Consider the following 25,170-nt stretch of genomic DNA (forward strand, 5'->3'; position numbering starts at 1 on the left):
TCACCATTTGCTTTAGGAGGCTAAGGCAGGAGGATCACAAGGTCAGGAGTTCGAGACCAGTCTGGCCAACATAGTAGAACCCTGTATCTACTAAAAATACAAAAAATTAGCTTGGGTATGGTGGTGTGTGCCTGTAATCCCAGTTACTCTGGAGGCTGAGGCAGGAGAATTACATGAACCTGGGAGGCAGAGGTTGCAGTGAGCCTAGAACACACCATTCCACTCCAGCCCAGGTGATAGTGTGAGAATCCGTCTCAAAAAACAAACAAAAAATTCACCATTTGACCATTTTAAAGTGTACAATTCAGTGGCATTTAGCACACATTCCAAATATTTTTATTTGGTGTATTTCTTTATTCTTAGTCCATTTCTCCAGAGGTTTATTAGCTTTTTGTATAAATTTACTTTTAGTTTAGCTGATTTTTCTAATATTTGTTTTCTCTTTCATTAATTTCTATTCTTCATTAGATCCTCCCTTCTACCTTACCTAAACTATATTAGACATTTACTACATACATTTTCAGTCTTCTTTTTTATAAATATATGCACTTTGGCATTAACTTTTGAGTACTGCTTGAGTTGCATTCTACAAGCTTGGCTGAAAAACAGATTTTTCATGATCATTCAGTTCTACATGTTGTATTACCAACTTCTGTGGTATTTCATACTATTTCCCAAATTTACACATTCAACCCTGACCTCTTCTATGAACTCCAGATTCATACAACCCATTTTTTACTCCCCACATCCACTTGGAATTATAATAGGCAACTCGAATTAAATGGAATCACAAAAGCTCATGAAAACCTGTTCCTCCTTTAGTTTCCTCTCTTTCAGTGAATGGCACCATCATTTACCAATTGTTCAATCAAATCTCAAGATGGGTGTTGCCTCTGAACTCTCCTTCACCATCCATGTCAGTAAGTCCCATTGTTCTACCTCCAGAATAGTTCTTGCACTGATCCACCTCTTTGCATTTCCTTTGTCACCACACCTGGACTTTTTTTTTTTTTTGAGACTGAGTCTTGCTCTATTGCCCAGGCTGGAGTGCAGTGGCATGATCTTGGCTCACTGCAATCTCTGCCTCCCGGGTTCAAGCGATTCTCACGCCTCAGCCTCCCAAGTAGCTGAGATTACAGGTGCCCACCACCATGCCCAGACAATTTTTGTATTTTTAGTAGAGACAGCGTTTTACCATATTGGCCAGGCTGGTCTCGAACTTCTGACATCAGGTGATCTGCTCACCTCAGCCTCCCAACATGCTAGGATTACAGGCAAGAGCTACCACTTCTAGCTTTCGCCTGGACTATTAATGCTAACTGATATAGCAAAGCCTATTCTCTTCCATCCCTGACTTTAGGTATGGCTAATCTGCCTGACCACAGGTACTTGAGTACTTCCCCACTGCCTGGAAATAGCTGCAATGCTGAAAGAACAACCTCTCCCTATTAGATGTCTGCTGATTTCCTCTTTCTTCGGTGTCCAGAGAGTGATGCTGGGGAAACATGTATCCTGGCGACCTGAAGATTCTCAGGCATCATTTCTGAAGTGTAGAAATGGGAGAGGTTCTAACTACAATGAGGCCAACTGCCTGGGAAGGTTTGCCCCCAAAACACTGGGCAGAAGTGAGCCCTCCAATCCTGGTACACCTTTGAGAACAGAGGTAAACAATGATCACAGCAATACTTTTTCTTCTCAGTAGATGCAGACACTTCTCTGGCTGAAGACCAACAGCATAATTTAGTCTCAGGATGGATAAAGGCTTCTGTAAACCTCTAATCCACAGCCCCAACAACTTTCCCTTCACCCTGGCTGAACACCACATCTTGAGGCAATCGACTACTAAAAGGCTGCTCACACTTTCTTTTTCTGTAATGAGACCACATTACTCCCCTTTTTATTTGGCTACCCTAAATTCTCCTTTTATAGGGATACAACACCCCTCAATGACTTCTTGATGAAAAAGAAGATAATCACAAATTCAATTGAAACAAGCAGGACATTTTGCTATACTGTACCAACTAAGCCATCTTCCTCAATCCAGCTCCTGGAAGTCTGAGAGGAAATACCTCTCAGAGCAGGGAGTGAAGGAGATATATTTTTATTCCAATCTGAATACTGTACTTTGTATAAAAGTGGCTGGTCAGGTTACCTGTGGAATGATTGGGTGGTTGAGTGAGAAGAGGGATATGATTTGGGCATTGCTGAACCTTTGGCTCCTTTTCCTCAAAGGAGGAAAGGAACTTGGTCAAGGTAGTTAACCTCTCTGCTTCAGCTTCCTCATTGGTAAAATGGAGACAGTAACAGGAAGTCTCTCGCAGGGTTGAGGTTAGAATTAAATGAATGAGCACTTGCAGAGTTTTTTAAGAGTGCCTGGTGCACTGTAAGTACTGTGCTGTAGAATGCCATCATAATGACACCAATTGCTTCTCTCCAAACTCTCTGAACACCCTTGTAGATGAATTACCTAAACCCTCCCTCCCAGACTCTTCACAGAGAATTTCATTAGTCAGTAGACTTTGGCTACTTTCTCCCATGTGAAGGGGAAAAGAATATAATCCCTTTAATTGAGCTAACCAAATTAAATTTTCTCAGAGCAGAAACTGCCCTTGCATTAAGAACATGCCTCCAGGGATGCTTGCTTAGTTGGCGAGGTGAGTGAGGCTCTCTGGACCCACCTTAGATGGCCTGGGTCTAAAGAAAGAGAGTAGCTCAAATTCTCCACAGAAGAATAACTCAGAAACTTTGAAGGATGGTAGCTGGTAAGCCAAAGAAGTGAGGAAGCCCAAGGGACAGGCAGGAAGCTCAATGGAAGAGAAATTGTCCTACTGCTCTTCTGTGCACTTTCCTGATTGGTTAGTTTTTTAAACTCCCCCCTCAAACCGCTTTTTAAATTATACTTTAAGTTCTGAGATACATGTGCAGAATGTGCAGGTTTGTTACGTAGGTATACACATGCCATGGTGGTTTGCTGCACCCATCAACCCATTATCTACATTAGGTATTTCTCCTCATGCTATCCCTCCCCTGGACCCCCAACTCCCAAAAGGCCCCAGTGTGTGATGTTCCCCTCCCTGTGTCCATGAGTTCTCACTGTTCAACTTCCACTTATCAGTGAAAACATGCGGTGTTTGGTTTTCTGTTCCTGTGTTAGTTTAGTTTGCTAGGAATGATGGTTTCCAGATTCATCCATGTTCCTGCAAAGGATATGAACTCATCCTTCTTTATGGCTGCATAATATTCCATTGTGTATATGTGCCACATTTTCTTTATCCAGTCCATCATTGATGGGCACTTGAGTTCGTTCCAAGTCTTTGCTATTGTAAATAGTGCTGCAATAAACATACATGTGCATGTGTCTTTATAGTAGAATGATTTAAAATCCTTTGGGTATATACCCAGTAATGGGATTGCTGGCTCAAGTGGTATTTCTATTTCTAGATCCTTGAGGAATTGCCATACTGTCTTCCAAAATGGTTGAACTAATTTACACTCCCACCAACAGTGTAAAAGTGTTCCTTTTACTCCACATCCTCTCCAACATCTGTTGTCTCCTGACTTTTTAATAATCACCATTCTAACTGGCGTGAGATGATATCTCACTGTGGTTTTGATTTGCAATTCTCTAATGACAAGTGATGATGAGTTTTTTTGGTATGTTTGTTGACCACAAAAATGTCTTCTTTTGAGAAGTGTCTGTTCATATCCTTTGGCCACTTTTTGATGGGGTTGTTTTGTTCTTGTAAATTTGGTTCATTTTTTATTGGTTAGCCTTTCAAAAATATTTTTGGCCAGGCATGGGGGCTCACACCTATGATCCCAACATTTTAGGAGGCTAAGGAGGATTGCTTGAGGCCAAGAGTTTGAGACCAGCCTGGGCAACACAGCAAGACCCCATCTTCACTAAAAATAAAAATGAAAAAATTATCCAGGCTTGGTGGCACATGCCTGTACTCCTAGCTGCTCAGGGAGCTGAGGCAAGAGAATCGCTTGAGCCCAGGAGGTTGAGGCTGCAGTGAGCTATGATCATGCCACTATACTCAAGCCTCCGTGACAAAGTGAGACCCTGTCTCAAAAAAAAAAAAAATTCAATTAATTTTGTGTGTGTGTGTCTGTGTGTGTAAATGAGTTTATTGACGAAGACACAAGGTCATGCTTCCCCCAACCCCCCACCCTCCCCAAAACAGGACCCAACAAGAACAAGAACAGAGGAATGAGAAGCATTCTTGTGGCAACATTCCCCCCTGCCCCCCCGCACCACTTCCCATTTCTTTCCAAAGTCTCAAGCTTCACAACACAGACACACAGAGCAGGCTTGGGTGAGGACAGACACTCAGGGAATCTCTGACCAGCAAAAGAGTTCTGGGTGTTTGCTTCCCCTGCCCTTTGTATGATGCCAGCTGACGTTACAAAGACACACTTAGGCAGAGGAGGGGGGATGCAGGGAAACCTCCACCCACTTCCGCAATTTGGCCAAGCTTGGAATGAGCCAAGAGAGAAGTCGTGGTGGAGGCAACAGTTTCTGCCTCTCAGGAGAGGTCCTTTTATGGGAAGTAGAATTCCTCCCTAACTTTGCTCAGGGGTGTGATGGGAGGCGGCCTCCCCAAGGAGTGAAAAGTTCATGGGCTGGCTCAGTCAGGTCAGCTGAGAATAGGAGCTGCTATCCATCACAGGTGGGGAGGCTGAGAGAAGCCTTGTTTTGGGGGTTGAGGGACAGATTCCGGTAGGAAATTGTGTTGTCTGCTTGCCCTGACACACTCTTCCTTCTGGAATGATTTTGCTTTGAGATGAGAACACTGTATTTGCAGTGTGAATCTTTTTCACTACTTGTATCCACTGACTCCATGAATGAAGTCCCAAGAAGGGAATTTTCCCAACCTGCTTTTCCACCCCACATATCTGACCTATCCACCTCCCACGTACAATCCTATGCAGTTTCCTATTGCCATGTGCTTGAGGGGTAATGTGCAAGGGACATATTTCCTTCTCCCCTCCCCAAACATTCTTCTCTCAGAGACTCTCAAGGTTTATGAAACTGCTTTGGGGGACCCACTCCCCACAAGCTTTGCAACTGGTATGAAGCAGGGTTATTTCAGACATGATAGGTCTGTGGGATAGTTTTGCTCTTGTTTTCCACGATCCCTCTTCTGAGTCCAGTGAGTTAGGTCTCAGTACAACATGAGGCCTGTGGACCCTGAAGTGCCCCTGATTTAAGCAGGGGCATCTAAGAAGAGCAGTTTTGGTCATGGTCCCTGAATACTGGATGCCAGGCAATGCAACAGGTGCCCATAGATCAGTGTAACATTGCTAAACAGGTTGGTATTTGGGGCACGAAGCATTCTTTGAAAAATCATATCCAATGTGTTAAGGGGGGTGGGGGAAAGATTTCATATCCTCCCTGTCTTCAGAGATGACAAGAACTGCCTGAACCTCTAGGATGATCTTAATATACCCTGCAGCCTAAGTATCATGAAGAAAGAGCAGATCAGAGAGCTGAAGGGATAAAGAGCATTTGCAACATCTCTAAGCTCACTTCATCTCTGCACCTATTCTGCTGGCCTCAAGAACTGGGGCTCCAGGGGCATATGGGAAACATCAGCTACTCCTTCATTCTGGCATCTGGATTTACCTTCGAGTAATTCAAAAGATACTCAGCTGCCACCTGATGCCAATAAACAGGGTGTCAAAATTAGTATGGAATATGTGAAGAGCCAAAAAGACGGCAGAGAAAGGCAGGAGAAGGCATTAGGGGAAAAATGACAAGAGATAGTCCTGTGGTGAAAACCACACTGACGGGGACCTAGGAGACTGTCTCAGCAGCAAACTTTTTGCCTTTTATCTTTCTCCTTTGTAGAAAAAGAGGGTTGGATAAGTTATTACTCTGTTTCAACTCTGTTGAAAGTAGGATTTTAGATTTGAACTGGACCTGAGAAATACAGGAAAGGGGTGAGGGGACAGCATCTGGGTTCCTGTTACCCATTTCTACTCAAATTCCTGCATCAGTGTGATTAGCAGGTTTGCACGGGGGAAAAGTAAGTAGTAAGGTGTAACTTCTCTCTTTGCACCCTGAAACATCATTCAAGAAGATCACCATTCCCAATTGCAGAGCAATCAAATGAGATTATAATATGGAAAGGGGGAAGCAGGAAGGCTTGGCCAAGGAAGAGGGTGCCACGGTGGCTCGGGCCAGTTGTCCTGGTGCTTGAGGAGGTGAGGCTATGCATTCAAGGTCAACCTGGGCAACATAAGAACCTCTCATTCATGAAATTTTTTTTCTTTGTACTTTATGTTCTGGGGTACATGTGCAGATCATGCAGGATTGTTGCATAGGTACATACATAGCAATGTGGTTTGCTGCCTCCATCCCCCCTTTACCCACATCTGGCATTTCTCCCCATGTTATCCCTCCCCAATGTCCCCACCACCCCCGCTGTGCCTCCCCTGCCCCCTGCCAACAGACCCCAGTGTGTGATGCTCCCCTCCCTGTGTCCATGTGTCCTCATTGTTCAACACCCACTTATGAGTGAGAACATAAGGTATTTTATCTTCTCTTGTGTCAGTTTGCTGAGAATGACAGTTTACAGATTCAACCATGTCCCTACAAAAGACATGAACTCATCCTTTTTTATGGCTGCATACTATTCCATGGTGTATATGTGCCACATGTTCCTTGTCCAGTCTATCATCGATGGGCATTTGGGTTGGTTCCAGGTCTTTCCTATTGTAAACAATTGCCAAAATGAACATACATGTGCATGTGTCCTTATAATAGAATGATTTATAACCCTTTGGGTATATACCCAGTAATGGGATGGCTGGGTCAAATGGAATTTCTATTTCTAGGTCCTTGAGGAAGCGCCACACTGTCCTCCACAATGGTTGAACTAATTTATACTTTCATCAACAGTGTAAAAGTGTTCCTATTTCTCCACATCCTCTCCAGCATCTGTTGTCTCCATATTTTTTAATGATCGCCATTCTGACTGGCATGAGATGGTATCTCAATGTGGCTTTGATTTGCATTTGTCTAGTGACCAGTGATGATGAGCATTTTTTCTTATGTTTGTTGGCCTCATATATGTCTTCTTTTTAAAAGTGATAAATTTTTGAACATGTTTAGTGTAGCACACACTCAACTAAAAAAAAACAACTTTTGTTTTTTGTGACAAAGTCTCACTGTCGCCCAGGCTGGAGTGCAGTCGCATGATCTTGGCTCACTGCAACCTCCATCTCCTGGGTTCAAGCAATTCTCTTGCCTCAGCCTCCCTATACAGGCACACACCACCATGCCCAGCTAATTTTTGTATTTTTAGTAGAGACGGGGTTTTGCCTTGTTGGCCAGGCTGACCTCAATTGATCTGCCCGCCTCGGCCTCCCAAAGTACTGGGATTACAGACATGATCCACCAGACCTGTACCAAAAAATAACTTTCAAACACAGAAAGGGTAAAAAGTAGAAGTGAAAGTTCCCCAGCTCCCCACAGTCTGGTCTGGGGTGTGTTCTTCCGGGTCTGGTTTTACACAAACACAAGCATAACTATTCTTGTTCTTTTTCTATAAAAGTTGGGTCATAGCATGCACATGGTTCTGAGACTCTCTTTTGTGTTGTCTGATGTGCTAAAATAAACCTGCTCCACTGTCCCAAACCTTCAGCAACATCCTGCTACCTGCCTTGTGCTGCTTATGTTCTTTGGACTAGCTGCTTGATAATTTTCTCTCAGTGAAAGGAAGAAATTACAGTTTCACCTCACGACAATCATAGGGTAATAACAGCTACTGCTTATGGTACCCCTACTGTGTCCAGCAGTCTCTTTGGTGCTTTACTTGAATTCTCATACCCATTCCTCACAACAACCCCTTGGAAATCAGCCCACTATTAGCCTATGTGGGTTCACAGATGAAGACTCAAGATACAACACGTAATGAGTGGGAAGTTAAGGAGAATAGCACATATGTTGGAGGCAGGACTCGGGCATTCAGCATCTCCTTAAATCTTTACCATGAGCTTATGAGAAAGCTGTCACCACAAATGAGAAAACTGAGGCTGCAGAGTTCACAGAGCAAACAGCATTCCTGTTCTCTACCCGGATGAAGCCACTGAGAGTTTGTCAGTACATCCCTTTTCATAAAACTTAATGAAAGAAAGCTTGCAAAGATCTGAAAATGTGGAGATACACGCAGTGCTCAGTGATTGAAAAGCTCAATATAATAAATATGTCAATTTTCCCCAGTTATCTATAGATTTAATGTAATTACTATCAAAATCCCAGAAGATTTTTCATAGATATAGACAAGCTGGCCCAGCATGGTGGCTCATGCCTGTAATCCCAGCATTTTGGGAAGTTGAGGCGAGAGGATCACTTGAGGCTAGGAGTTTGAGACCAGCCTAGGCAACATTACGAGACCCAGTCTCTACAAAAATAAATAAATAAATAAATAAATAGCCAGGTGTGGTGGCACATGCCTGCAGTCTTAGCTACTTGGGAGGCTGAGATGGGAGGATCACTTGATCACTGCAGCCCAGGAGTTCAAGGCTGCAGTGAGCTACAATCACATCACTGCACTCCAGTCTGGGCCAAAGAACTTGCTAGGAGGAGATAGAGAAGGAAAACAAAACTCTCAAAATTGAACAGTAAAAAAAGACTTAAAGATTCCATTAGAAGGCTGGGCACAGTGGCTCACACCTCTATTCCCAGCACTTTGGGAAGCTGAGGTGAGAGCATCACGTGAAGCCAGGAATTTAAGACAAGCATGAGCAAAAGAGTGAGACCCCATCTCTAAAAAAATTTTTTTAAATTAGTAGTCAGGAATGGTGGTGCACATCTGGGGTCCTGGATACTCAGGAGGCTGAGGCAGGAGGATCACTTGAGCCCATTTCAAATCTTCAGCAAGACATAATTGTGCTACTGCACTCCAACCTGGGTGACAGAGTGAGACCCTGTCTCCAAGAAAAAGGAAAAAATAGATTCCATTAGAAAATGAGCAATACATGAACAGAATTGCACCAAAATGAATACACAGATGGCAAAGAACATGAAGAAAAATGTTCAACATCATTAGTCACTAAGGAAATGCAAATTAAAACCACAATAAGCTAAGCTATCATTGTACGCCTATTAGAATGGCTAAAATAAAAACACAGTAATACCAAATGTTCACAAAGATGTGGAAAAAACAGATATCTCATACAATGCTGCTAGGAATATAAAATGGTAAGGCTCTGGAAATCACTCTGGCAATTTCCTATGAAACTAAACATGTACTTATCATATGACCCTGCATGTGCACTCTTAGGCATTTATCCCAGAGAAATGAATACCTACGGCCACACAAAAACCTGCATGCTAATGATCACAGCAGCCTTATCTGTAATTGCAAAGCCAGGAAACAACCTAAATGTTCTTCAACTAGTGACTGGATAAAGAAATTCTGGCCTATCATCCAAGGGAATACCACTCAGCTGAAACAAACTACTGATATACACAACAACCCAGATGTGACTTGAAAGGATTACATTTGGTGAAGAACATCAATCCCAAAAGACTGCATAGTTTTGGACTCTATTTAAGTAACATTCCCGAAATTACAAAATTTTCGAGATAGAGAACAGATTAATCATTGCCAGGGAGCAAAGATGGGGCAGGGTGGCTCTGATTATGAAGGGGAAGCAAAAGGGAGGTCATTGAATAGTTTTATATCATGACTGTGGTGGTTGTTAAATCTATACATGGGATAAGACCACATAGAACAATACACACACACACACACACACACACACACACACAGACAAATGCATGTAAAATGGCAAAAATTTGGTCTATATTCTAGTTAACAATCTTGTATCAATTTCCTGGATTTGACATTGTACTATAATTACGTAAGGCGCCACCATTAGAGGAAGCGTGGTTTCAGCTACATGGGACTCTATGTACTTTTGCAACTTCCTGTGAGTCCATAATTATTTTAAAATAATATATTTTTAAAAACTAGTGTGGGGTCGGGAGCAGTGGCTCACACCTATAATCTCAGAACTTTGGGAGGCCAAGGTGGGCAGATCACTTGAGGTCAGGAGTTCGAGACCAGCCTGGCCAATAATGGCAAAAGCAGTCTCTGCTAAAAATACAAAAATTAGCCAGGTGTGGTGGCACATGCCTGTAATCCCAGCTACTCGGGAGGCTGAGGCACAAGAATGGCTTGAACCAGCAAGGTGGAGGTTGCAGTGAACCGAGATCATGCCACTGCAGTACAGCCTGGGCAACAGAGCTAGACTCTGTCAAAAAAAAAAATTAATGTTGGATTCCAGGGTGGCAGAAAGCAGCCTTGGTGAATTTCTTTGCTAGATTTCTTCTTCCTGTGTTAGCTGTCCTCCATGCACAGCTGGGGTAGTTTAAAAATTCCTCCTCCTTTTGACAAGTTTTACAAATAGTGTTAAAAGGAAGTGCACCAATGCTTCTTTGTAAAAAGGATTGTTTTCTTATGTGGCAGTTATTTTAATAATATATTTACAAATAAAAATTATATACACATGGTAAAAATATTAACATTTTTAGACCCTAAAGAGCTTTTGCTAATGCAGGTTACAGATCCATCAATATTTACTATATTAGAAAGGAAAACTGAAATTTTAAAACATATGTATTAATGGCCAGGCACGGTGGTTCACACCTGTAATCCCAGCACTTTAGGAGGCCAAGGCAGGCAGATCACCTGAGGTCGGGAGTTCAAGAGCAGCCTGACCAAAATGGAGAAACCCCATCTCTACTAAAAAGTACAAAACTAGGCAGACGTGGTGGCACATGTCTGTAATCCCAGCTACTCGGGAGGCTGAGTCAGGAGAATCGCTTGAACCTGGGACATGGAGGTTGCGGTGAGCTGAGATCGCACCATTGCACTCCAGCCTGGGCAACAAGAGTGAAACTGTCTCAAAAAATAAAAGTAAAGAAAGAAGGAAAAAGAAAAGAAGAAAAAAGGGAGAAAAAATATGTATTAATACATTTAAAATAATAAATCCACTGATTATCATAAATAAAATTTTATTAAAATAATTGCATTTTAAAAAACAAAGAATTTAGGAATGTTTTACATTTCTAAAAATCTCTTAAATGTCTGCCTCAGTACAAGACAGCTAGATTCTCATATTTGCTTCTTCACTTAATGTTGTAATATGCTGTTTTGGATAAAGTATATGAAGACAAATCCAACATCATGGAGATATGTGTTAGAAAAAGGATTTCCCAGACACCTGAAAGGGTCTCAGTCTCAGGTGTCACCAGGACTCTTCACCTCAGTCTCAGGTGTCACCAGGACTCTTCACATCACACTTTAAGAACCAATATGTTAGAGAGACATATTGAAACATTTTCAGATAAAATGTTAAGATGTCATCAGTTTGCATTAGAGTACTCCAAAATACACAGAAAGACAGACAGACAGACACACACACACATGTATGTATACTTGATTCATTATTTGTGGTAGTTATATTCTATATAAGGTCACCTCAAGCAATGAATTACCAAATACTGAGCCACTGCTACTAGTGGAAATACAGGTTTAGGTTCCTGGGAGCCTCTGGTTACATCCTTAAAATGATCAATACACAACTTAAAGTATAATAATAATAATATAAGAATAGACATAACTATGGAAGAATAAAAGCCTGAAAACAGTAAAAAAAAAAAAAAAGATCACTACACAACCTTTTTTATGTATGCTTCTGTCTAAAGACACCTTCTTTAATATATGTTTCTTAAAATAATAAATGATATGCAGTATTTTATAGCAAAACACTAGCCAAGAAGTGTTTAACATTTTCCTGATCCTGGGTTAACATCACCATAAATTTCTTTGGTTTTCAAAAGCCCCACAACCATGCTGTCCACTATGCTTTTTCTAATCAGTAGTCATCTCATGAATCCGCAAATTTTGCTGCTTTTCCATTTATTCCATAGCTTCATTATACACTAAAGATGCTATTTTAGCACCATACAGAGTGTCTTCACATATAGATTGGCAAATTTCCTATTCCTTTTTCTGGATGTACTATGTTGCTGATTTATTAACACTGAACTGACAGTGTTATAACTCATGCCTGATGGAAGCCTATTTAAGACATGTATTTTCCCATATAGGGCACATCACTGCCTTCTGGCTTTTAGAAACAGTGGACAGTACTTCAGCACTATGATTGGGGATCATCTTAAACAGCGAAATCACCAAGAAAAGTCACAAAAATATGGCACTAAATCGACTATGAAAGGGACACTTGCTTACAGTATAAGAGCAAAAACAAGAATATTGCCTTTTCTAACCTTAGCTGGGAACATTGAGTGCCTGACAACTAAATTGTTTTGCCACTCTACGCAGGTCCATGAATGACTATTGAAAGCACTGCAAGTATCAACTTGGGGTTACTGATAAGTTTGAACAAGTAAGTAAACTTACAAATATGAAATCTGTGAATAAGAATCAACTATACATATAAAACTACAGACACATATATACCCACACACCTGTGTGTGTGTGCCATTCAAATGATGAGCAGAAATTGTAATTGTTGAAGCTGGATGATAGGTATATGGGGACTTATTTTCCTAGTCTAATTTTGTATATGTTTGCAATTTTCCATAAGAGAAAGCTTTTTAAAGTGGTTCATTTTGGACTGCATTGCATTTATACTTTGTTTGATTCCTTACCAGCATGCTGAAGTCTGCAGCTGTCAAAGGTGAAGTTCAAGTGATGTTTTGGTACAAACAGCCATCCACCACCAACCTACCACATATCCTTCTGGGGGGCACTAATCTAGTACTCGCTCTCTGCTAGAACAGGAACAGTAACAGGCAGAATTGTAACAACAACAGCTCTTTCTCTCGGAGAGAACGCTGGGTCAGAGGCAATGGAATCCTGTATTATTTTGAGAGTCCACTGAGCCCAGACTAGCTGACTCTGTAGAAGTGCAGTTTTAATGTGCATCTATGGCTTTAGCAGACGGTAACTTGGATTCGGTCCAAGGGTGTGGATTCCAATCACTTAACTCCAGCCTGGGTTGAGTCAGCAATCCAGAGAAAGGGCCTCAGTCAAGCAATTCTTAGGAGACCCAGTCTGTCCATCTAACCGTCATATATTCTCTCGACACTAGTACATGGATATACTTGACGTTTTTAAAGAACAAGAGGTGGATAGGCAATTCCTATTTTAGAAGGTGAAGAGTCCCACTATTTTTGTATGCAAGATCAGTCCCTCCAGCAGAGTTTTGCATCTCATCCCTTCCCTTACCTTCTCATAAATCTCATGCATCAGCCATCTTCTCTCTCTTCCCCATTTTCAACATTCTCTTTCTCCTAACTCAACTCTTCCCCATCAGCATAGGCACATTCCCAAGTCTCTGTCATCTTCATAAAAATTATCCCGCAATCTTATGTGACCCTCCCACTCCATCAGAGCTTTCTCTTACCAAGTTTAATAGAAATTTAATGTGCATGTATGTTCCCACTACTTCAATGCCCAATGTTCTAGTTATATACTGCTGTGTAATAAACTACTCCCAAACTTGGGGCTTAAAGCAATAATCATATTATTATATTCATGACTTGACTGTGTGGGTGAGGAATGTGGGCAAAACTCACTAGATAATTCTTCTGTCCCATGTGGCTTCTACTGAGGTCACTCAGTGGTATCCAGCTGGTTGGCTTGGTTATTCTGGAGGGGCTAAGATGACTTCCTTCATATGTGTGGCTCATTGGTGGGGATAACTGAAAAGTTGGTCTCAGTTGGGCTGTGCGCTCTCTCTCTCCATGTCGTCTCTGGATCTCTCTGGACCTCTCCATTTGGTTTCTCCAGCAGGGCGATCAAACTTCTTATATGGTTCCTGACGTATCCAAAAGACCAAGGCAAAAGTTACAGGATTCTTACAACCTTTCCTTGGAAGTCAAGCAGCATTAATTTCTTGCATTCTTTTTGTTAAACCCTTGTACAAGGCCCACCAGATTTAACAATAGCGGCACTCCACAGAGGTAGTTACTTGGAGCTTATTCGATAGGAGCCACATGTTATAGACGACCACCACCAGGCACTTCTCAAACTGCTGCAATCTGGCCACATTCCCCATCACTCCACTGAAACTGTAATCTTTGAGGTAAAGACAGACCATTTAGTTGTTAAATTCAATAGATGCCTTTCAGTACTTGTTTTGCTTGTTTTTTTGGAATTGGACCCTAACAACCACTAAATTCCTTCTTGAAATTCTCCTCCCCTAGCTCCCGTATATCAACGTTCCTGGTCTGTTCCTCATTTTCCTAAAGTGACTTATTTCTTATGCTCTCCCTTATCTACTGGACTTTGCTATCAGCCCTCTTCTCACTCTGCATATGCTACCTGGTTACATCAACTATACCTATAGCCTCATCTACCACTTATCTATTGGTGATTCCTCAATATAAATCACCATCCCAGACTTCTCTCCAGTGATCCAGAATCTTATGTACTCACCTAGATGTTCAGCAGGTACTTCAAACAGCCAAAGCTTAATTCATCTTCCTTATGCTTGCTCTCTTCCTTCTCTTTTTTCTCCTGTATTTACTACCCACCTAGATGCCCAAGGCTGAAACTTGGAAGTCATCCTTAACTCTACCCTCTCTTCTGTTCTCCTGAATACACTTTGTCACAGATCCCTGACCATTCAACCTGCTGAAAAGCTTTTCAATTTATCTACTCCTCTCCATCCTAAATACTAGGTCTCTGGCAGAAAACTAGACCGGGGTCTCAGTTCATCATTCTCATCTGTAAACCATATAGAAATTAACATTTACTACAATAAACTCAAACACTTTTTCTGTAAAGCAGAGGTGATCCAGAGATATCAAGATAGGAGACATTTAATGAGTTAAACTCATGGGGAGAGGCACTCAAGTTGGTAGCAGTGGGATGTTGTTTCTAGGGTAAGGTTACTTCAGTTCCTGGAAACCCCCAAGTGGGGGCTTACTGGCTAATCAAGTTCCTTATACCACTGAACATGCTGTCCTGAAACATCACTGAATTTAGTGTATGTGATTATAAAAACTGCCTTTATCAAGCTTATCATCTGGATCTCACATCCAGATCGTGCGTACAATTTCTTAATACATTACCAGCACATTCTAACTACACACACCACAGGTTATACAACTGTGACCAGAGAGGTTTTGGCTTCTAGTAAATGACCAAATAGCTCCTATTAAACCCATCCTCCTTCAAATGTAACAGCTATATAGCCTGGACATAATATTTTTTAAAATTACCTCTAAGTATTCACAAGCAACCCAAGGCAGGCAGAAACTGGAAGAGAATCTACATTTAAAAGAAGAGATCAGAACTAGATGAGATTCCCATTTTTAAGACTGAACCACAGGATAGGCCCCAATCAATTCCCTGATAAGTGAACCTTACTAACTTGAAGACAAGAGGATGGAGTTCAGTGTTTCCATAGCAGCTGAAAACTGGGGGTGGGGGAAGTAGAGTGGGGGTGAAATTTTGTAATGCAGAGAGCCAGATAGGCAGAGCCCTGAATTCTGCATAACAACTCTACGCAAATTTCTGGCTGACCTCTGAATTATGCATTCATGGGACAGTCTCCAAACAATCTGTATAAGGCTAAAAGAACTGACTGGAGACTTCAGCTGCTGCTATCCTGAGGGAGACAGACCATGGAATTTGAGTTTAGTCAAGTTAAACGCTGCTAAAACAAAAATGTCAATACTCTGATTCGGAGGAATACAATGGATCCAGATTCTCTAGAACATGTCCTATGCAATGGCCAGGAGATAAGTCAAAATGACTGAACATTGTTTGAGACCAGTCAAAATGATTGAACATGTTTCCTGTGGGAAACAGAAAAATGTGACCTATACCAAAGAAAAAAGGTAATCAATCAAGACTGACCCCAAGATGACTGACACGTTAGGATTAGCTGACAAGAATTTTTAAGCAGCTATTACAATGATTCCCAAGGACACAGAGGAAAATATGCTCATAATGAATAGTGACCAGCTGTACTGCAACCATGTAAAGATGAGCAGCCTATAGAGGTGCGTGACTGGTTCACAGTCTAGAAGATAGTAAGAGACTGAGCATGGCAAGCCTGGCCAGGACCTACAGCACCCACCGACACTGTCCTAGTTCAGATTCTCATTGTTTTTCATGTAGACCATTAAAACAGGCTCGAAAATTCCCTCCCTGCTTCGGGTTACTATTTACTATGACCCCCAACATACACACAGACCCTAAACACATCTACAGTGATTCCAGAATTACCTATTTGAACACAGATTTAATTAGGACTTTACTGATTACAAGTAATAGAAACACCATTTGGGCCAAAGAGTGAATTTACTGGAAGTTTCACATAATCATAAGCAGATAAGCCTCAAGGACAAGTACAAGCAGAGACTTGAACATGAACAGGAATCTTTCAATTGCTCATCCTGCAAGTTCACTTCATTCTCTGAAACAAATTTCCTCCCCGTGGCTATAAAAAAGTGCTGTCAGCAGTTTCTGGCCACATATCTCCTAGCTGTGCTACAAAAGCAAGAGGCAATATTTCCCCTCAATTAAATTTTTAAAAATTTAAGAAAGAAATTCTGATTGTCCTGACCTAGACCACATGCTCACACCTCAACCAATGGAATCAACTGTGGCCAGAAAGACAGGTACTATGATTGGAAGCCCTCATGAGCACTGAATGGCTGAACAGCAGAGTCACAGAAGGGTTCATATCCAGGGCAAAGGAGGGATGCTGGGAAAAGAAATTATCAAATGGTAAAGTTCTAACAGGTTTCCTGTGGTCTCCAATTTGTGGCAATATCATCCTCTATGCAAATGTCAGCAACTGGGATTTATTTTATAGCAGAGACTTCTGTTGCCCCCTCCCAACATCTATTCTCCCCTTCCCCCTTCCCAGTATTTTACTGCTTGAAACATAAATGCAATGATCAAAGGACAAGTGTCACATGGTGAAGACGATGGGAGAGTAAGCCCAACTCACAGCTGAACCTAATACTAACTACAACCCCCTCACTCCCCACCTCAAATCAAGGCAAAACAACACTGAAGTTAAGAGTGCAGGTTAGAGCCAAACCACCTGAGTTTGAATCCAGGCTCTGCCACTTACTGGTTCTGTTCAGCACATTACTTTCTCTCTCTATTCCTGTTTCCTTGGACATAAAATGACCTTAATGTACCTCATAGTTGGTTGTGAGAATTAAGATCATTCATGTAAGCACTTAGAACAGTGCTCAATGAGTGTTAACTACCATTTCAAGGCGTCTCCATTTTACCCACTAAAGATCTTGGAAGATGGACCTTCTTTCACAGCCCAAAAGCCACTTTACGTTACTTCAATGAGTCACTGCCTCCTCCACAGCGTCCTCCACACTGCCTCAGCCTGACCTTTCTGAAACACCTTGACCTGACCATGTTACTCCTACTGGAAACCCCTCAATGATTCTTCCTTTCCTACAAAATGAAATCTTTTCTCTAGCCTAGTGACCAAAGTTCCTTGCATAAGAGCCCAACTGGGCTTTCTGGGCTCATCTCCTGCCACTCCTCTATGATGGCCCAAAGCCCAGCCACACTGAACTATTCTCTACCATCACCTTCCTACCTGCCTTTAAAGTACTAACCACTTCTGTGTTCCCTCCTTCCTGAACTCCTTCCTCTGTTGGCTGCCGTCGCACCACACACCCTCCTGGTTTTCTTCCAATATCCCTGGCTATTCCATTTCCATCTTTCTCATGGGTTTCTCATTATTCAGCTGATCTGTGTCAAGGTTAGTGGGCTCCATCCTTAGTCCACTTCCTGTTTTACTGCATATCCTGCCCCACAGTGATGGCATCCCCTGGCAAGCCTCTAAGCTCCGCCGATAGGCTCATGATTCCCAGATTTTCACTCCTGACCTCTTTCCTGAGCTTTGGTTTCACACATCCTAATAGATCACACCCCCTGAATAGACACCTCAACCTCAGCATGTCCAAAACTGAACTCATGCTCCCCATCCAAACCCACTTCTTCTCTTTATTCTGAACCTGTTGTTGGCACCACCATCACCCAAGCCTGGAACTCTTTGATTTCCACATCTAAGAAATGACCAGATCCTGCTAATTCATGTCCTCAATAACTCTCCAACCTGTCTTCTCTCCACACTCACTGCCATGGCCCTCATTCTGGCCCAAATCCCCTCTGGCACAGATTCTGCAATAGTCTCCTTCCTGCCTGCCTCCAGTCACTCCTCCAATCCAATGGGCAACCTGTTACCCACCTCCAGCAAAAACCTCATCATGTCACTGCCCTGCTTGAAACCCTTCACTCATTCCCACTGCCCAGTCAGACACTATTATCCTGTGTCTCATAGTAACTAAATATCTACCATGTACTGGAACCTGTGCTAAGTATGAGGAATGCAATGTTGAATGTGAAATGGCTGCTGCCTTTTAAGGAATTTACCATCTATCTGAAAAGACAGATACATAAATAACCACTAATAACATGATGTAATAAGAGTATTACAGGAGCACAAGACTTAGGGGCAGGGACCACATCTTCCTAATCTTCTATCCCCAATATCTGATACCAAGTTTGATTCACTAGAGAATTTTATTTGCATACTGAAAAGATGCCTTCCTCTGAGCCTCGGCTTCCCACTATATAAAATGGCTCACACCTCACATATCATATATATATATATGTTTATGTTACATATAACATAAATATTATATATACATATAATATGCCTACACATTATATATGCATATATGTCTGATATAGTGCCAGAAGTCTCAAAAGACATCAGTTTTGCTTCTCTTCTTACCCCTTTAACTCCCTCCATGGGAGGCATAGCAGAGGAAACATCAGGTCAGTGATGTCAGAATTAGAAGTCCAACAACTGAACTGGAAACAGCATCATTTCTCTCCTCTGTCTAGAGTGGCTGGAGCACCAGGCAGCTCCCAAAGCAGCCTTGGGCAGGAACAGCAGTGCTCCAAGACCATCAGAACAAAGGGAAAGAAATCACGGCTTGAACTTTTGTGGACAGGAGAAAAAACCTGACGTGGACATAAACACCGACTCCCGGCTTGAAGTGAGCTGCTCTTTTCCTCTGCTACTTAAAATCCTTCTGCAATATCGCCACCTGGTGGCTATCTAGCATCCCGTCACTTAATTCCCCAGTGCAGTTTGCTCTGAGAGCAAACTGAACTGTCAAAGTTCTGGAAGAGACCAGCCTCGCTGAACTATTCTCTGAACTGCTCAAAGTTAATCATATCCTTCTCCACGTCCCAGAAAGTCTCTTGTACTTAAGCTCTGTTATAGCACCTCTCATTGCATTATAATTGTTTACCTGTAAGCATTCATTCATACACCCAACAAACTTACTTCGTAAGTGTCATGTGTAGAACAGACAGGCAGAGGAGACACAATGATGAACAAAACCAGCTGAGCATGTAAACACAGAATTAAACATGTACACAGAGAATTAAAATAGCCAGAGTTCCACCTACTATAAAATAATTATTATATTTAACATTTGTTGAGTACTGAATACTATATCTGTATTATCCCATTTAATGCTCACAACTCAATGAGGTCGATAATATGATTATCTTCATGTTACAGATGAAGCAAAAGAAGAACAGAAAGGTTGGGTAAACTGTCCAGAGTCACACAGCCAGGAAATGCTAGAGCTCAGATTTAAGCCTATCCTGGGTCCAGAACCCATGCCCTAGTTTGAAAACAAAACAAAAAACTACTGTCACTATAACCCTGCCCCAATGCATGTTTGATAATTCAATAAATAAAAACCTTGTACCTCTCAAACTGAAGGAGGGAAAAATTGAGGTAATAGAATCTCCTAGTAGGAGGTTAAGCTAATCAAGAACTTGACTCCATCCCTATGAGTCTCACCTAGCCCCTGGAGACACACTCTGCTTGATCCCTGCCCCTACTGTAACCCCGCACCCCCCAAGCCCCAAAGTGAGTGCTCTTCCTTTCATATGTGAATAAACATAAACCTGAAAAAAGCCAATCCTTCAAGATAGATCTTGAGCAGCTAACTGGGCCTAAATGTAAAATAGAACCAACCAGCCATTTGATGACTAGGGGTCACACACATACTCTGAGTTCCCTGAAAACCGGCCCTCTTTTATCTTTCAGACTTTCAGCCCTTCCCTAAAACAACCAATCAGAGCTCATCTGCCTCAGCCAATCGGAGCTCAGCTGTGTTGACCAATCAGGGCTCAGCTATATGGACCAATCAGAACTCAGCTGCATTGACCAATCAGAACTCAGCTGCATTGACCAATCAGAACTAAACATATTTCAATCCTTCCTTATAAATGCACTCTCGTTTTACACCAGAGGCTGACTACTGAGTTTGCAAACTGTTCACTGGAATAGTCTCTTTCCTCCAGTTTCCTTTTCAGAGACCTTTTGTTCACAGATGTCCTGTCTCAAATATAGACCAAAAAAAAAAAAACCATATGATTCTTCCTAACAGGACGGAGACAGTTGGCATTTTCAAGATGCTACCAAATTCTAAAAGTGAACAGAACAGAAATAAATTTCGTAAAACGTTCAAAAAGTTTCTATTTTCACCACACTTACACGGTTTTTAGGCTTTGTGCATTTGATATTTGGATTTATGGCTAGACTCAGAGATTTAAAATGTGGCTGCTCACCAGCCAGCACAGTGGTTCACGCCTGTAATCCCAGCACTTTGGGAGGCTGAGGCAGGAGGATTGCTTGAGGACAGGAGTTTGAGACCAGCCTGATAGGGAGACACATAGGGAGACCCAGTATCTACAAAAAATACACAATTTAGCCAGGCATGGTGGTGTGCCTATACTTACAGTTACTGGGGAGACTGATGAGGTGTGAGGATCACTTGAGCCCAGGAGGCACAGGTTGTGAAACAGGAAAAGTTCCCTTGTCCCCCTCGCAGGGTGTGCAATAGGGCTGTGGCTCACTTCTTCAGTGCCCCACGGCTCAAACCTCTATGGAAGCATACAGATGGGCAGGGAGCCCCATGGCAGTGTCTAGGGATGAATGTTTATAGCTGAAGCCCCAGTGGGCATGTGTTACAGGGTGTTCTTTTGGTTTAGCTGCCCATAGGCAGCTTGTGTTAACTCAATTAGACCCCTGCCTTATCACAAGGACAGAGATTTCTGTATCCCGAGTTCTTGCTTTGGTGTACTGGAGGAATCAGATCACGTGCGGGCTTGGAGAATGAGTGCAAGGTTTCACTGAATGGAAGTAATTCTCAGTAGACAGGGGAACCAGAAGGGAGATGGTTTTCCTCTAGAGTCGGGCCATTCGGCAGCCCAGGCTCTTTACTTACTGTCCTAGTCAAACTCCATGTTGTTCTGCTGGTCGGTGGTCTGTCGGTGCGTTCCTCTCAACATCCAGCCACCTGTGTTTTCCTCCACTGATGTGCTCCTCTCAGTGTCTAGCCACATGTGTCTCTGCCTACCAGGGTCTCTGGGTTTTTATAGGCACAGGATGGGGGCATGGCAGGCCAGGGTGGTCTTGGGAAATGCAACATTTGGCAGAAAAACAAAAATGCCTGTCCCTCACCTACGTCCATGGGCACAGGCCTGAGGGTAGAGCCCCAGCCAGGGACCAGGCCCTTCCCTTCTTCCATATCATTTAAAGGTATCACCCTTCCCTTCCCAGTAGTTCCCTTCACCCTTCCGTATCAGTTGCAGTGAGCTGTGATGGCATGACGACACTCCAAACTGGGTGAGAGAGAAAGACCATGTCTCAAAAATAAAAATCAGCTGGGTGCAGTGGCTCATGCCTGTAATCCCAGCACTGTGAGAGGCTGAAGCCAGTGGATCACTGGAGGCCAGGAGTTCAAGACCAGCCTGGCCAACATGGTGAAATCCTGTCTCTACTAAAAATACAAAATTAGTGGTCATGGTGGTGCATGCCTGTGATCCCAGCTACTTGGGAGGTTGAGACAGGAGAATCACTTGAACCTGGGAGTTGGAACTTGCAGTGAGCCAAGATTGCACCATTGCACTCCAGCCTAGGCAAAAGAGTGAGAATCAATATCAAAAAAACAAAAATAAAAATAAAATGAGGATTTTAGTAAACAATCTGTGCAAGACATTGTGCTTTGCACTAGTGATGCATTACCTCATTTAAACTTCTCACCAAACCTGTGAAGCAGGTAGATATTTCCATTTTACAAAGATAGTAGGACCAAAGAGGTAAAGTAAGTTTCCCAGGGTCACACAGCCAATAAGCAGAAGATCTGGCATTTGAACTTAAGTTGTCTGACAACAGATCTTTAGTTTTTTATGACTATGATACACAGCCTGCCCTCCTTATTTATTTACTTATTTAGAGACAAAATCTCACTCTGTTGCCCAGGCTGGAGTACAGTAGTGGGATCACAACTCACTGTAGCCTGGACCTCCGAAGCTTGAGAAGCAATCTTCCCACCTCAGCCTCCCAAGCAGCTGGTACTACAGGCATGTGCCACCACATCCTGATAATTTCTATCTTTTTTGTTGAGACAGGATTCTGCCTCTTTCTCAGTGGGTGGGGATCACTGCATAGTTTCTGGCTTTCTCCCAGGGATAAGCCTGGATTTTATTCTTGCATTGGCTCGTTGAGGGAAATTAATTATATATATTTCCATGGCTTGTGTTAAATTGAACTACTTCTTACCACCCATTTTCTTCAACTAATCAGCTCTCACTCACTCTGTAGGACTAGGTCAAAACTCATGCCTCCTGCAGAAAGCCTTCCCTGGTCTCTCCAATTACCCCCTTTAACATTGGTGTCTCCCAAATTCATTCTAAAGGAGAGGTTCAAGTATAATCAACTTTCTGGGGAATACTATCAACAGTAGAAGGATTGGCAGTCCATCTCTGGGGAAATTTTATCTCAAACATATCTCCAGATATTTTCACATGTCTACGAGCAAAGAAACAGGCTGGCAGGGACAAGAACATCATGGTCTCACTGGCTGCATATAGTTCTCACCCACTGGCCTGCTCATGAATACAGCACAGCCTCCACCCAGGACAGTCTTTTAGAGTCCTGAAGAGACAGGAGAAGAACACCTTAAGCATTTTGTGGGTCAGTCCAAATCTTGCCCACTGCTAAGAAGTTCTGACCTAAGTATCCACATATATCAAAATTATTATTTCATATGGAGATCCGATGCCCCAGGCAAAATAGAAACCTATGAGTAGGGACTTTCAGAATGGCAGAGTGAAAACCTCCAAAAATCTGCTCCTCAAATACAGCAATGAGAATATTGGCAAAAATTGTTAAATCAAGTTTTTCAATATTCTGGAAATTATCCAAAAGCTTGCAGCAATCTAAGGGGCAGTTATTTAAGAAAGCAAGTGAATCTTGGCAAGAACACTGATCTTTGTGGCCTTTTAACTTGTTCTATTCACATACCCCTCTCTTTGGCTCAGTGGCAGCCTTGAAAACCGGAAGCCTCACAATCACAGTAAGCTGTGAAATCCAGCTGCTGGGACAACTAGATATGCACCTGGAAAACAAAGCTGGGCTCCAACTTCACACTACATGCCAAACTTACCCCAAAACAAAGGCACAGGAAAGAAAAATATAACACTCCTGGAAAACATAGGTGTAAATCTTCAAAACCTCAGATATTCACATGAATTTTTACAATGAAACAAGTGACTTGAGACATTTTGTACCTTGGCCCATAACCATGTGGTCACTTGGTAGCTGTACTCAACGTTTATAACCAATATCTTTGAAAGCTCACTGATTAAGCAATTCCAACAGTACAAGGACTTCCACTTCTCTTTTTTTCGAGGGTCTCACTCTGTCACCCAGGCTGGAGTGCAGGGGCATAATCACAGTTCACTCCACCTCCTTGGCTCAAACAATACTCCCACCTCCAGAGTAGCTGGGACCACAGGCATGCACCACCACATCTGGCTAATTTTTGTATTTTTTGTAGACACGGGATTTTACCATGTTGCCCAGGCTGGTCTCAAATTACTGGGCTCAAGCAGTCTACCCCTCGACCTCCCAAAGTGCTGGGGTTACAGGTGTGAGCCACCACACCCAGCCCTACGACTTCTATTCTTACCTACGAATAGAATAGGTTACCCAGCAAAAACTATTGATGTAGATAAAATATAAAATGTGGACACATATGGAGACTTTAAAAGTGAGCCAGCCTTCTCACTACTATGCTTGACTAGTCTTTTTTTTTTCTTTTTAAAGTGCTCATGATAAGCCTGGGCAATGTGGTTAAACCCTGTCTGTACAAAAAAAACATAAAAATTAGCTGGGCATGGTGGCACTGTCCTGTAGTCCCAGCTATTTGGGAGGCTGAGGTGGGAGGATTGTTTGAGCCTGGGAGTCGAGGCTGCAGTGAGCCATGATCTTACCGTTGCACTCCAACTGGCAACACAGTGAGACTGTTTCCAAAAAACTGAACCAGATTCTGCCAGATTAAAAGAATGAAACGTCCACACATATCATTGGAAATAACATTGTGCTTTCCTCTTATACAGTGAGACAGAGGTGAGCAAATGTCCTTTCAGTCTCTGTTAACTAAGTACTTATTACCAAGGAAGATTGAAGAGCTAAACATCTTCACAGTTTCAACACTAATGCTAGCCAAGTGTCATATGTTAAACACCTCAAATAAGGTATACTGTGGCAAACATTCACATAACCACAGCAAAGCAGAAATCGTTTTTTATGAACAACTCAAGATAACTGACTGAAAATGATTAGTGGGACTTCCTCAAAGGCTTGTCAGCACAGGCAACTACAATATTAAATCTTGTCACTCACTGAACAGTTTGCCAATGTTAATATTATTACAATTTTTACTTACAAAATACTCCACACGCTTCTGTTGTTTTTAATCAAGATGTTCAGGTAAAAAATAAATAGTTCAAGATCTTATTTTAAAAGGAGGCACAATTATCTAGAGATGTTTCATTTATCCAGAGCAGTTTCATTTAGCATGATGGATAAATTCTCTTTACATTTTTCCCCTCTACTGTCTACTTCTGTCCACTCTGAAGTCTCTGGGATCAAAGAGCCCCTCATCAGCAGCAAAGCGAAATGCTTTGTCTACCAGCCTGTTTCTCCTCTACCAACTATTTGCCTTCCTTGCTCCTTTTACTTCAATCCTTT

At 42.2% G+C, this 25,170-nt stretch overlaps 1 protein-coding gene across 6 annotated transcripts in view; it reads right to left on the minus strand.

Annotated features, from left to right (window-relative positions):
• Positions 1-25,170, minus strand: part of SLC25A53 (solute carrier family 25 member 53) — a 59,646-nt gene that overhangs the window by 20,766 nt on the left and 13,710 nt on the right. For 3 of the 6 annotated variants that reach the window (XM_078363359.1, XM_035287750.3, XM_054251552.2), the window contains one exon: positions 13,625-13,866. The exons of 1 other annotated variant lie outside the window; for it this stretch is intronic. Coding sequence is in view for 3 of the 5 variants with exons in the window: in XM_035287750.3 (XP_035143641.1) it covers positions 13,625-13,825 (201 nt within the window). In the remaining 2 variants the exon portion in view is untranslated. Of the gene's footprint in view, positions 1-13,624; positions 13,867-18,837; positions 19,108-25,170 lie in introns of those variants that run through there. 2 more of the 6 variants (XM_078363360.1, XM_054251551.2) reach the window with 1 other exon arrangement.

The sequence above is a fragment of the Callithrix jacchus genome, chromosome X (genome assembly GCF_049354715.1).
Source record: "Callithrix jacchus isolate 240 chromosome X, calJac240_pri, whole genome shotgun sequence".
NCBI classification, from domain to species: domain Eukaryota; kingdom Metazoa; phylum Chordata; class Mammalia; order Primates; family Cebidae; genus Callithrix; species Callithrix jacchus.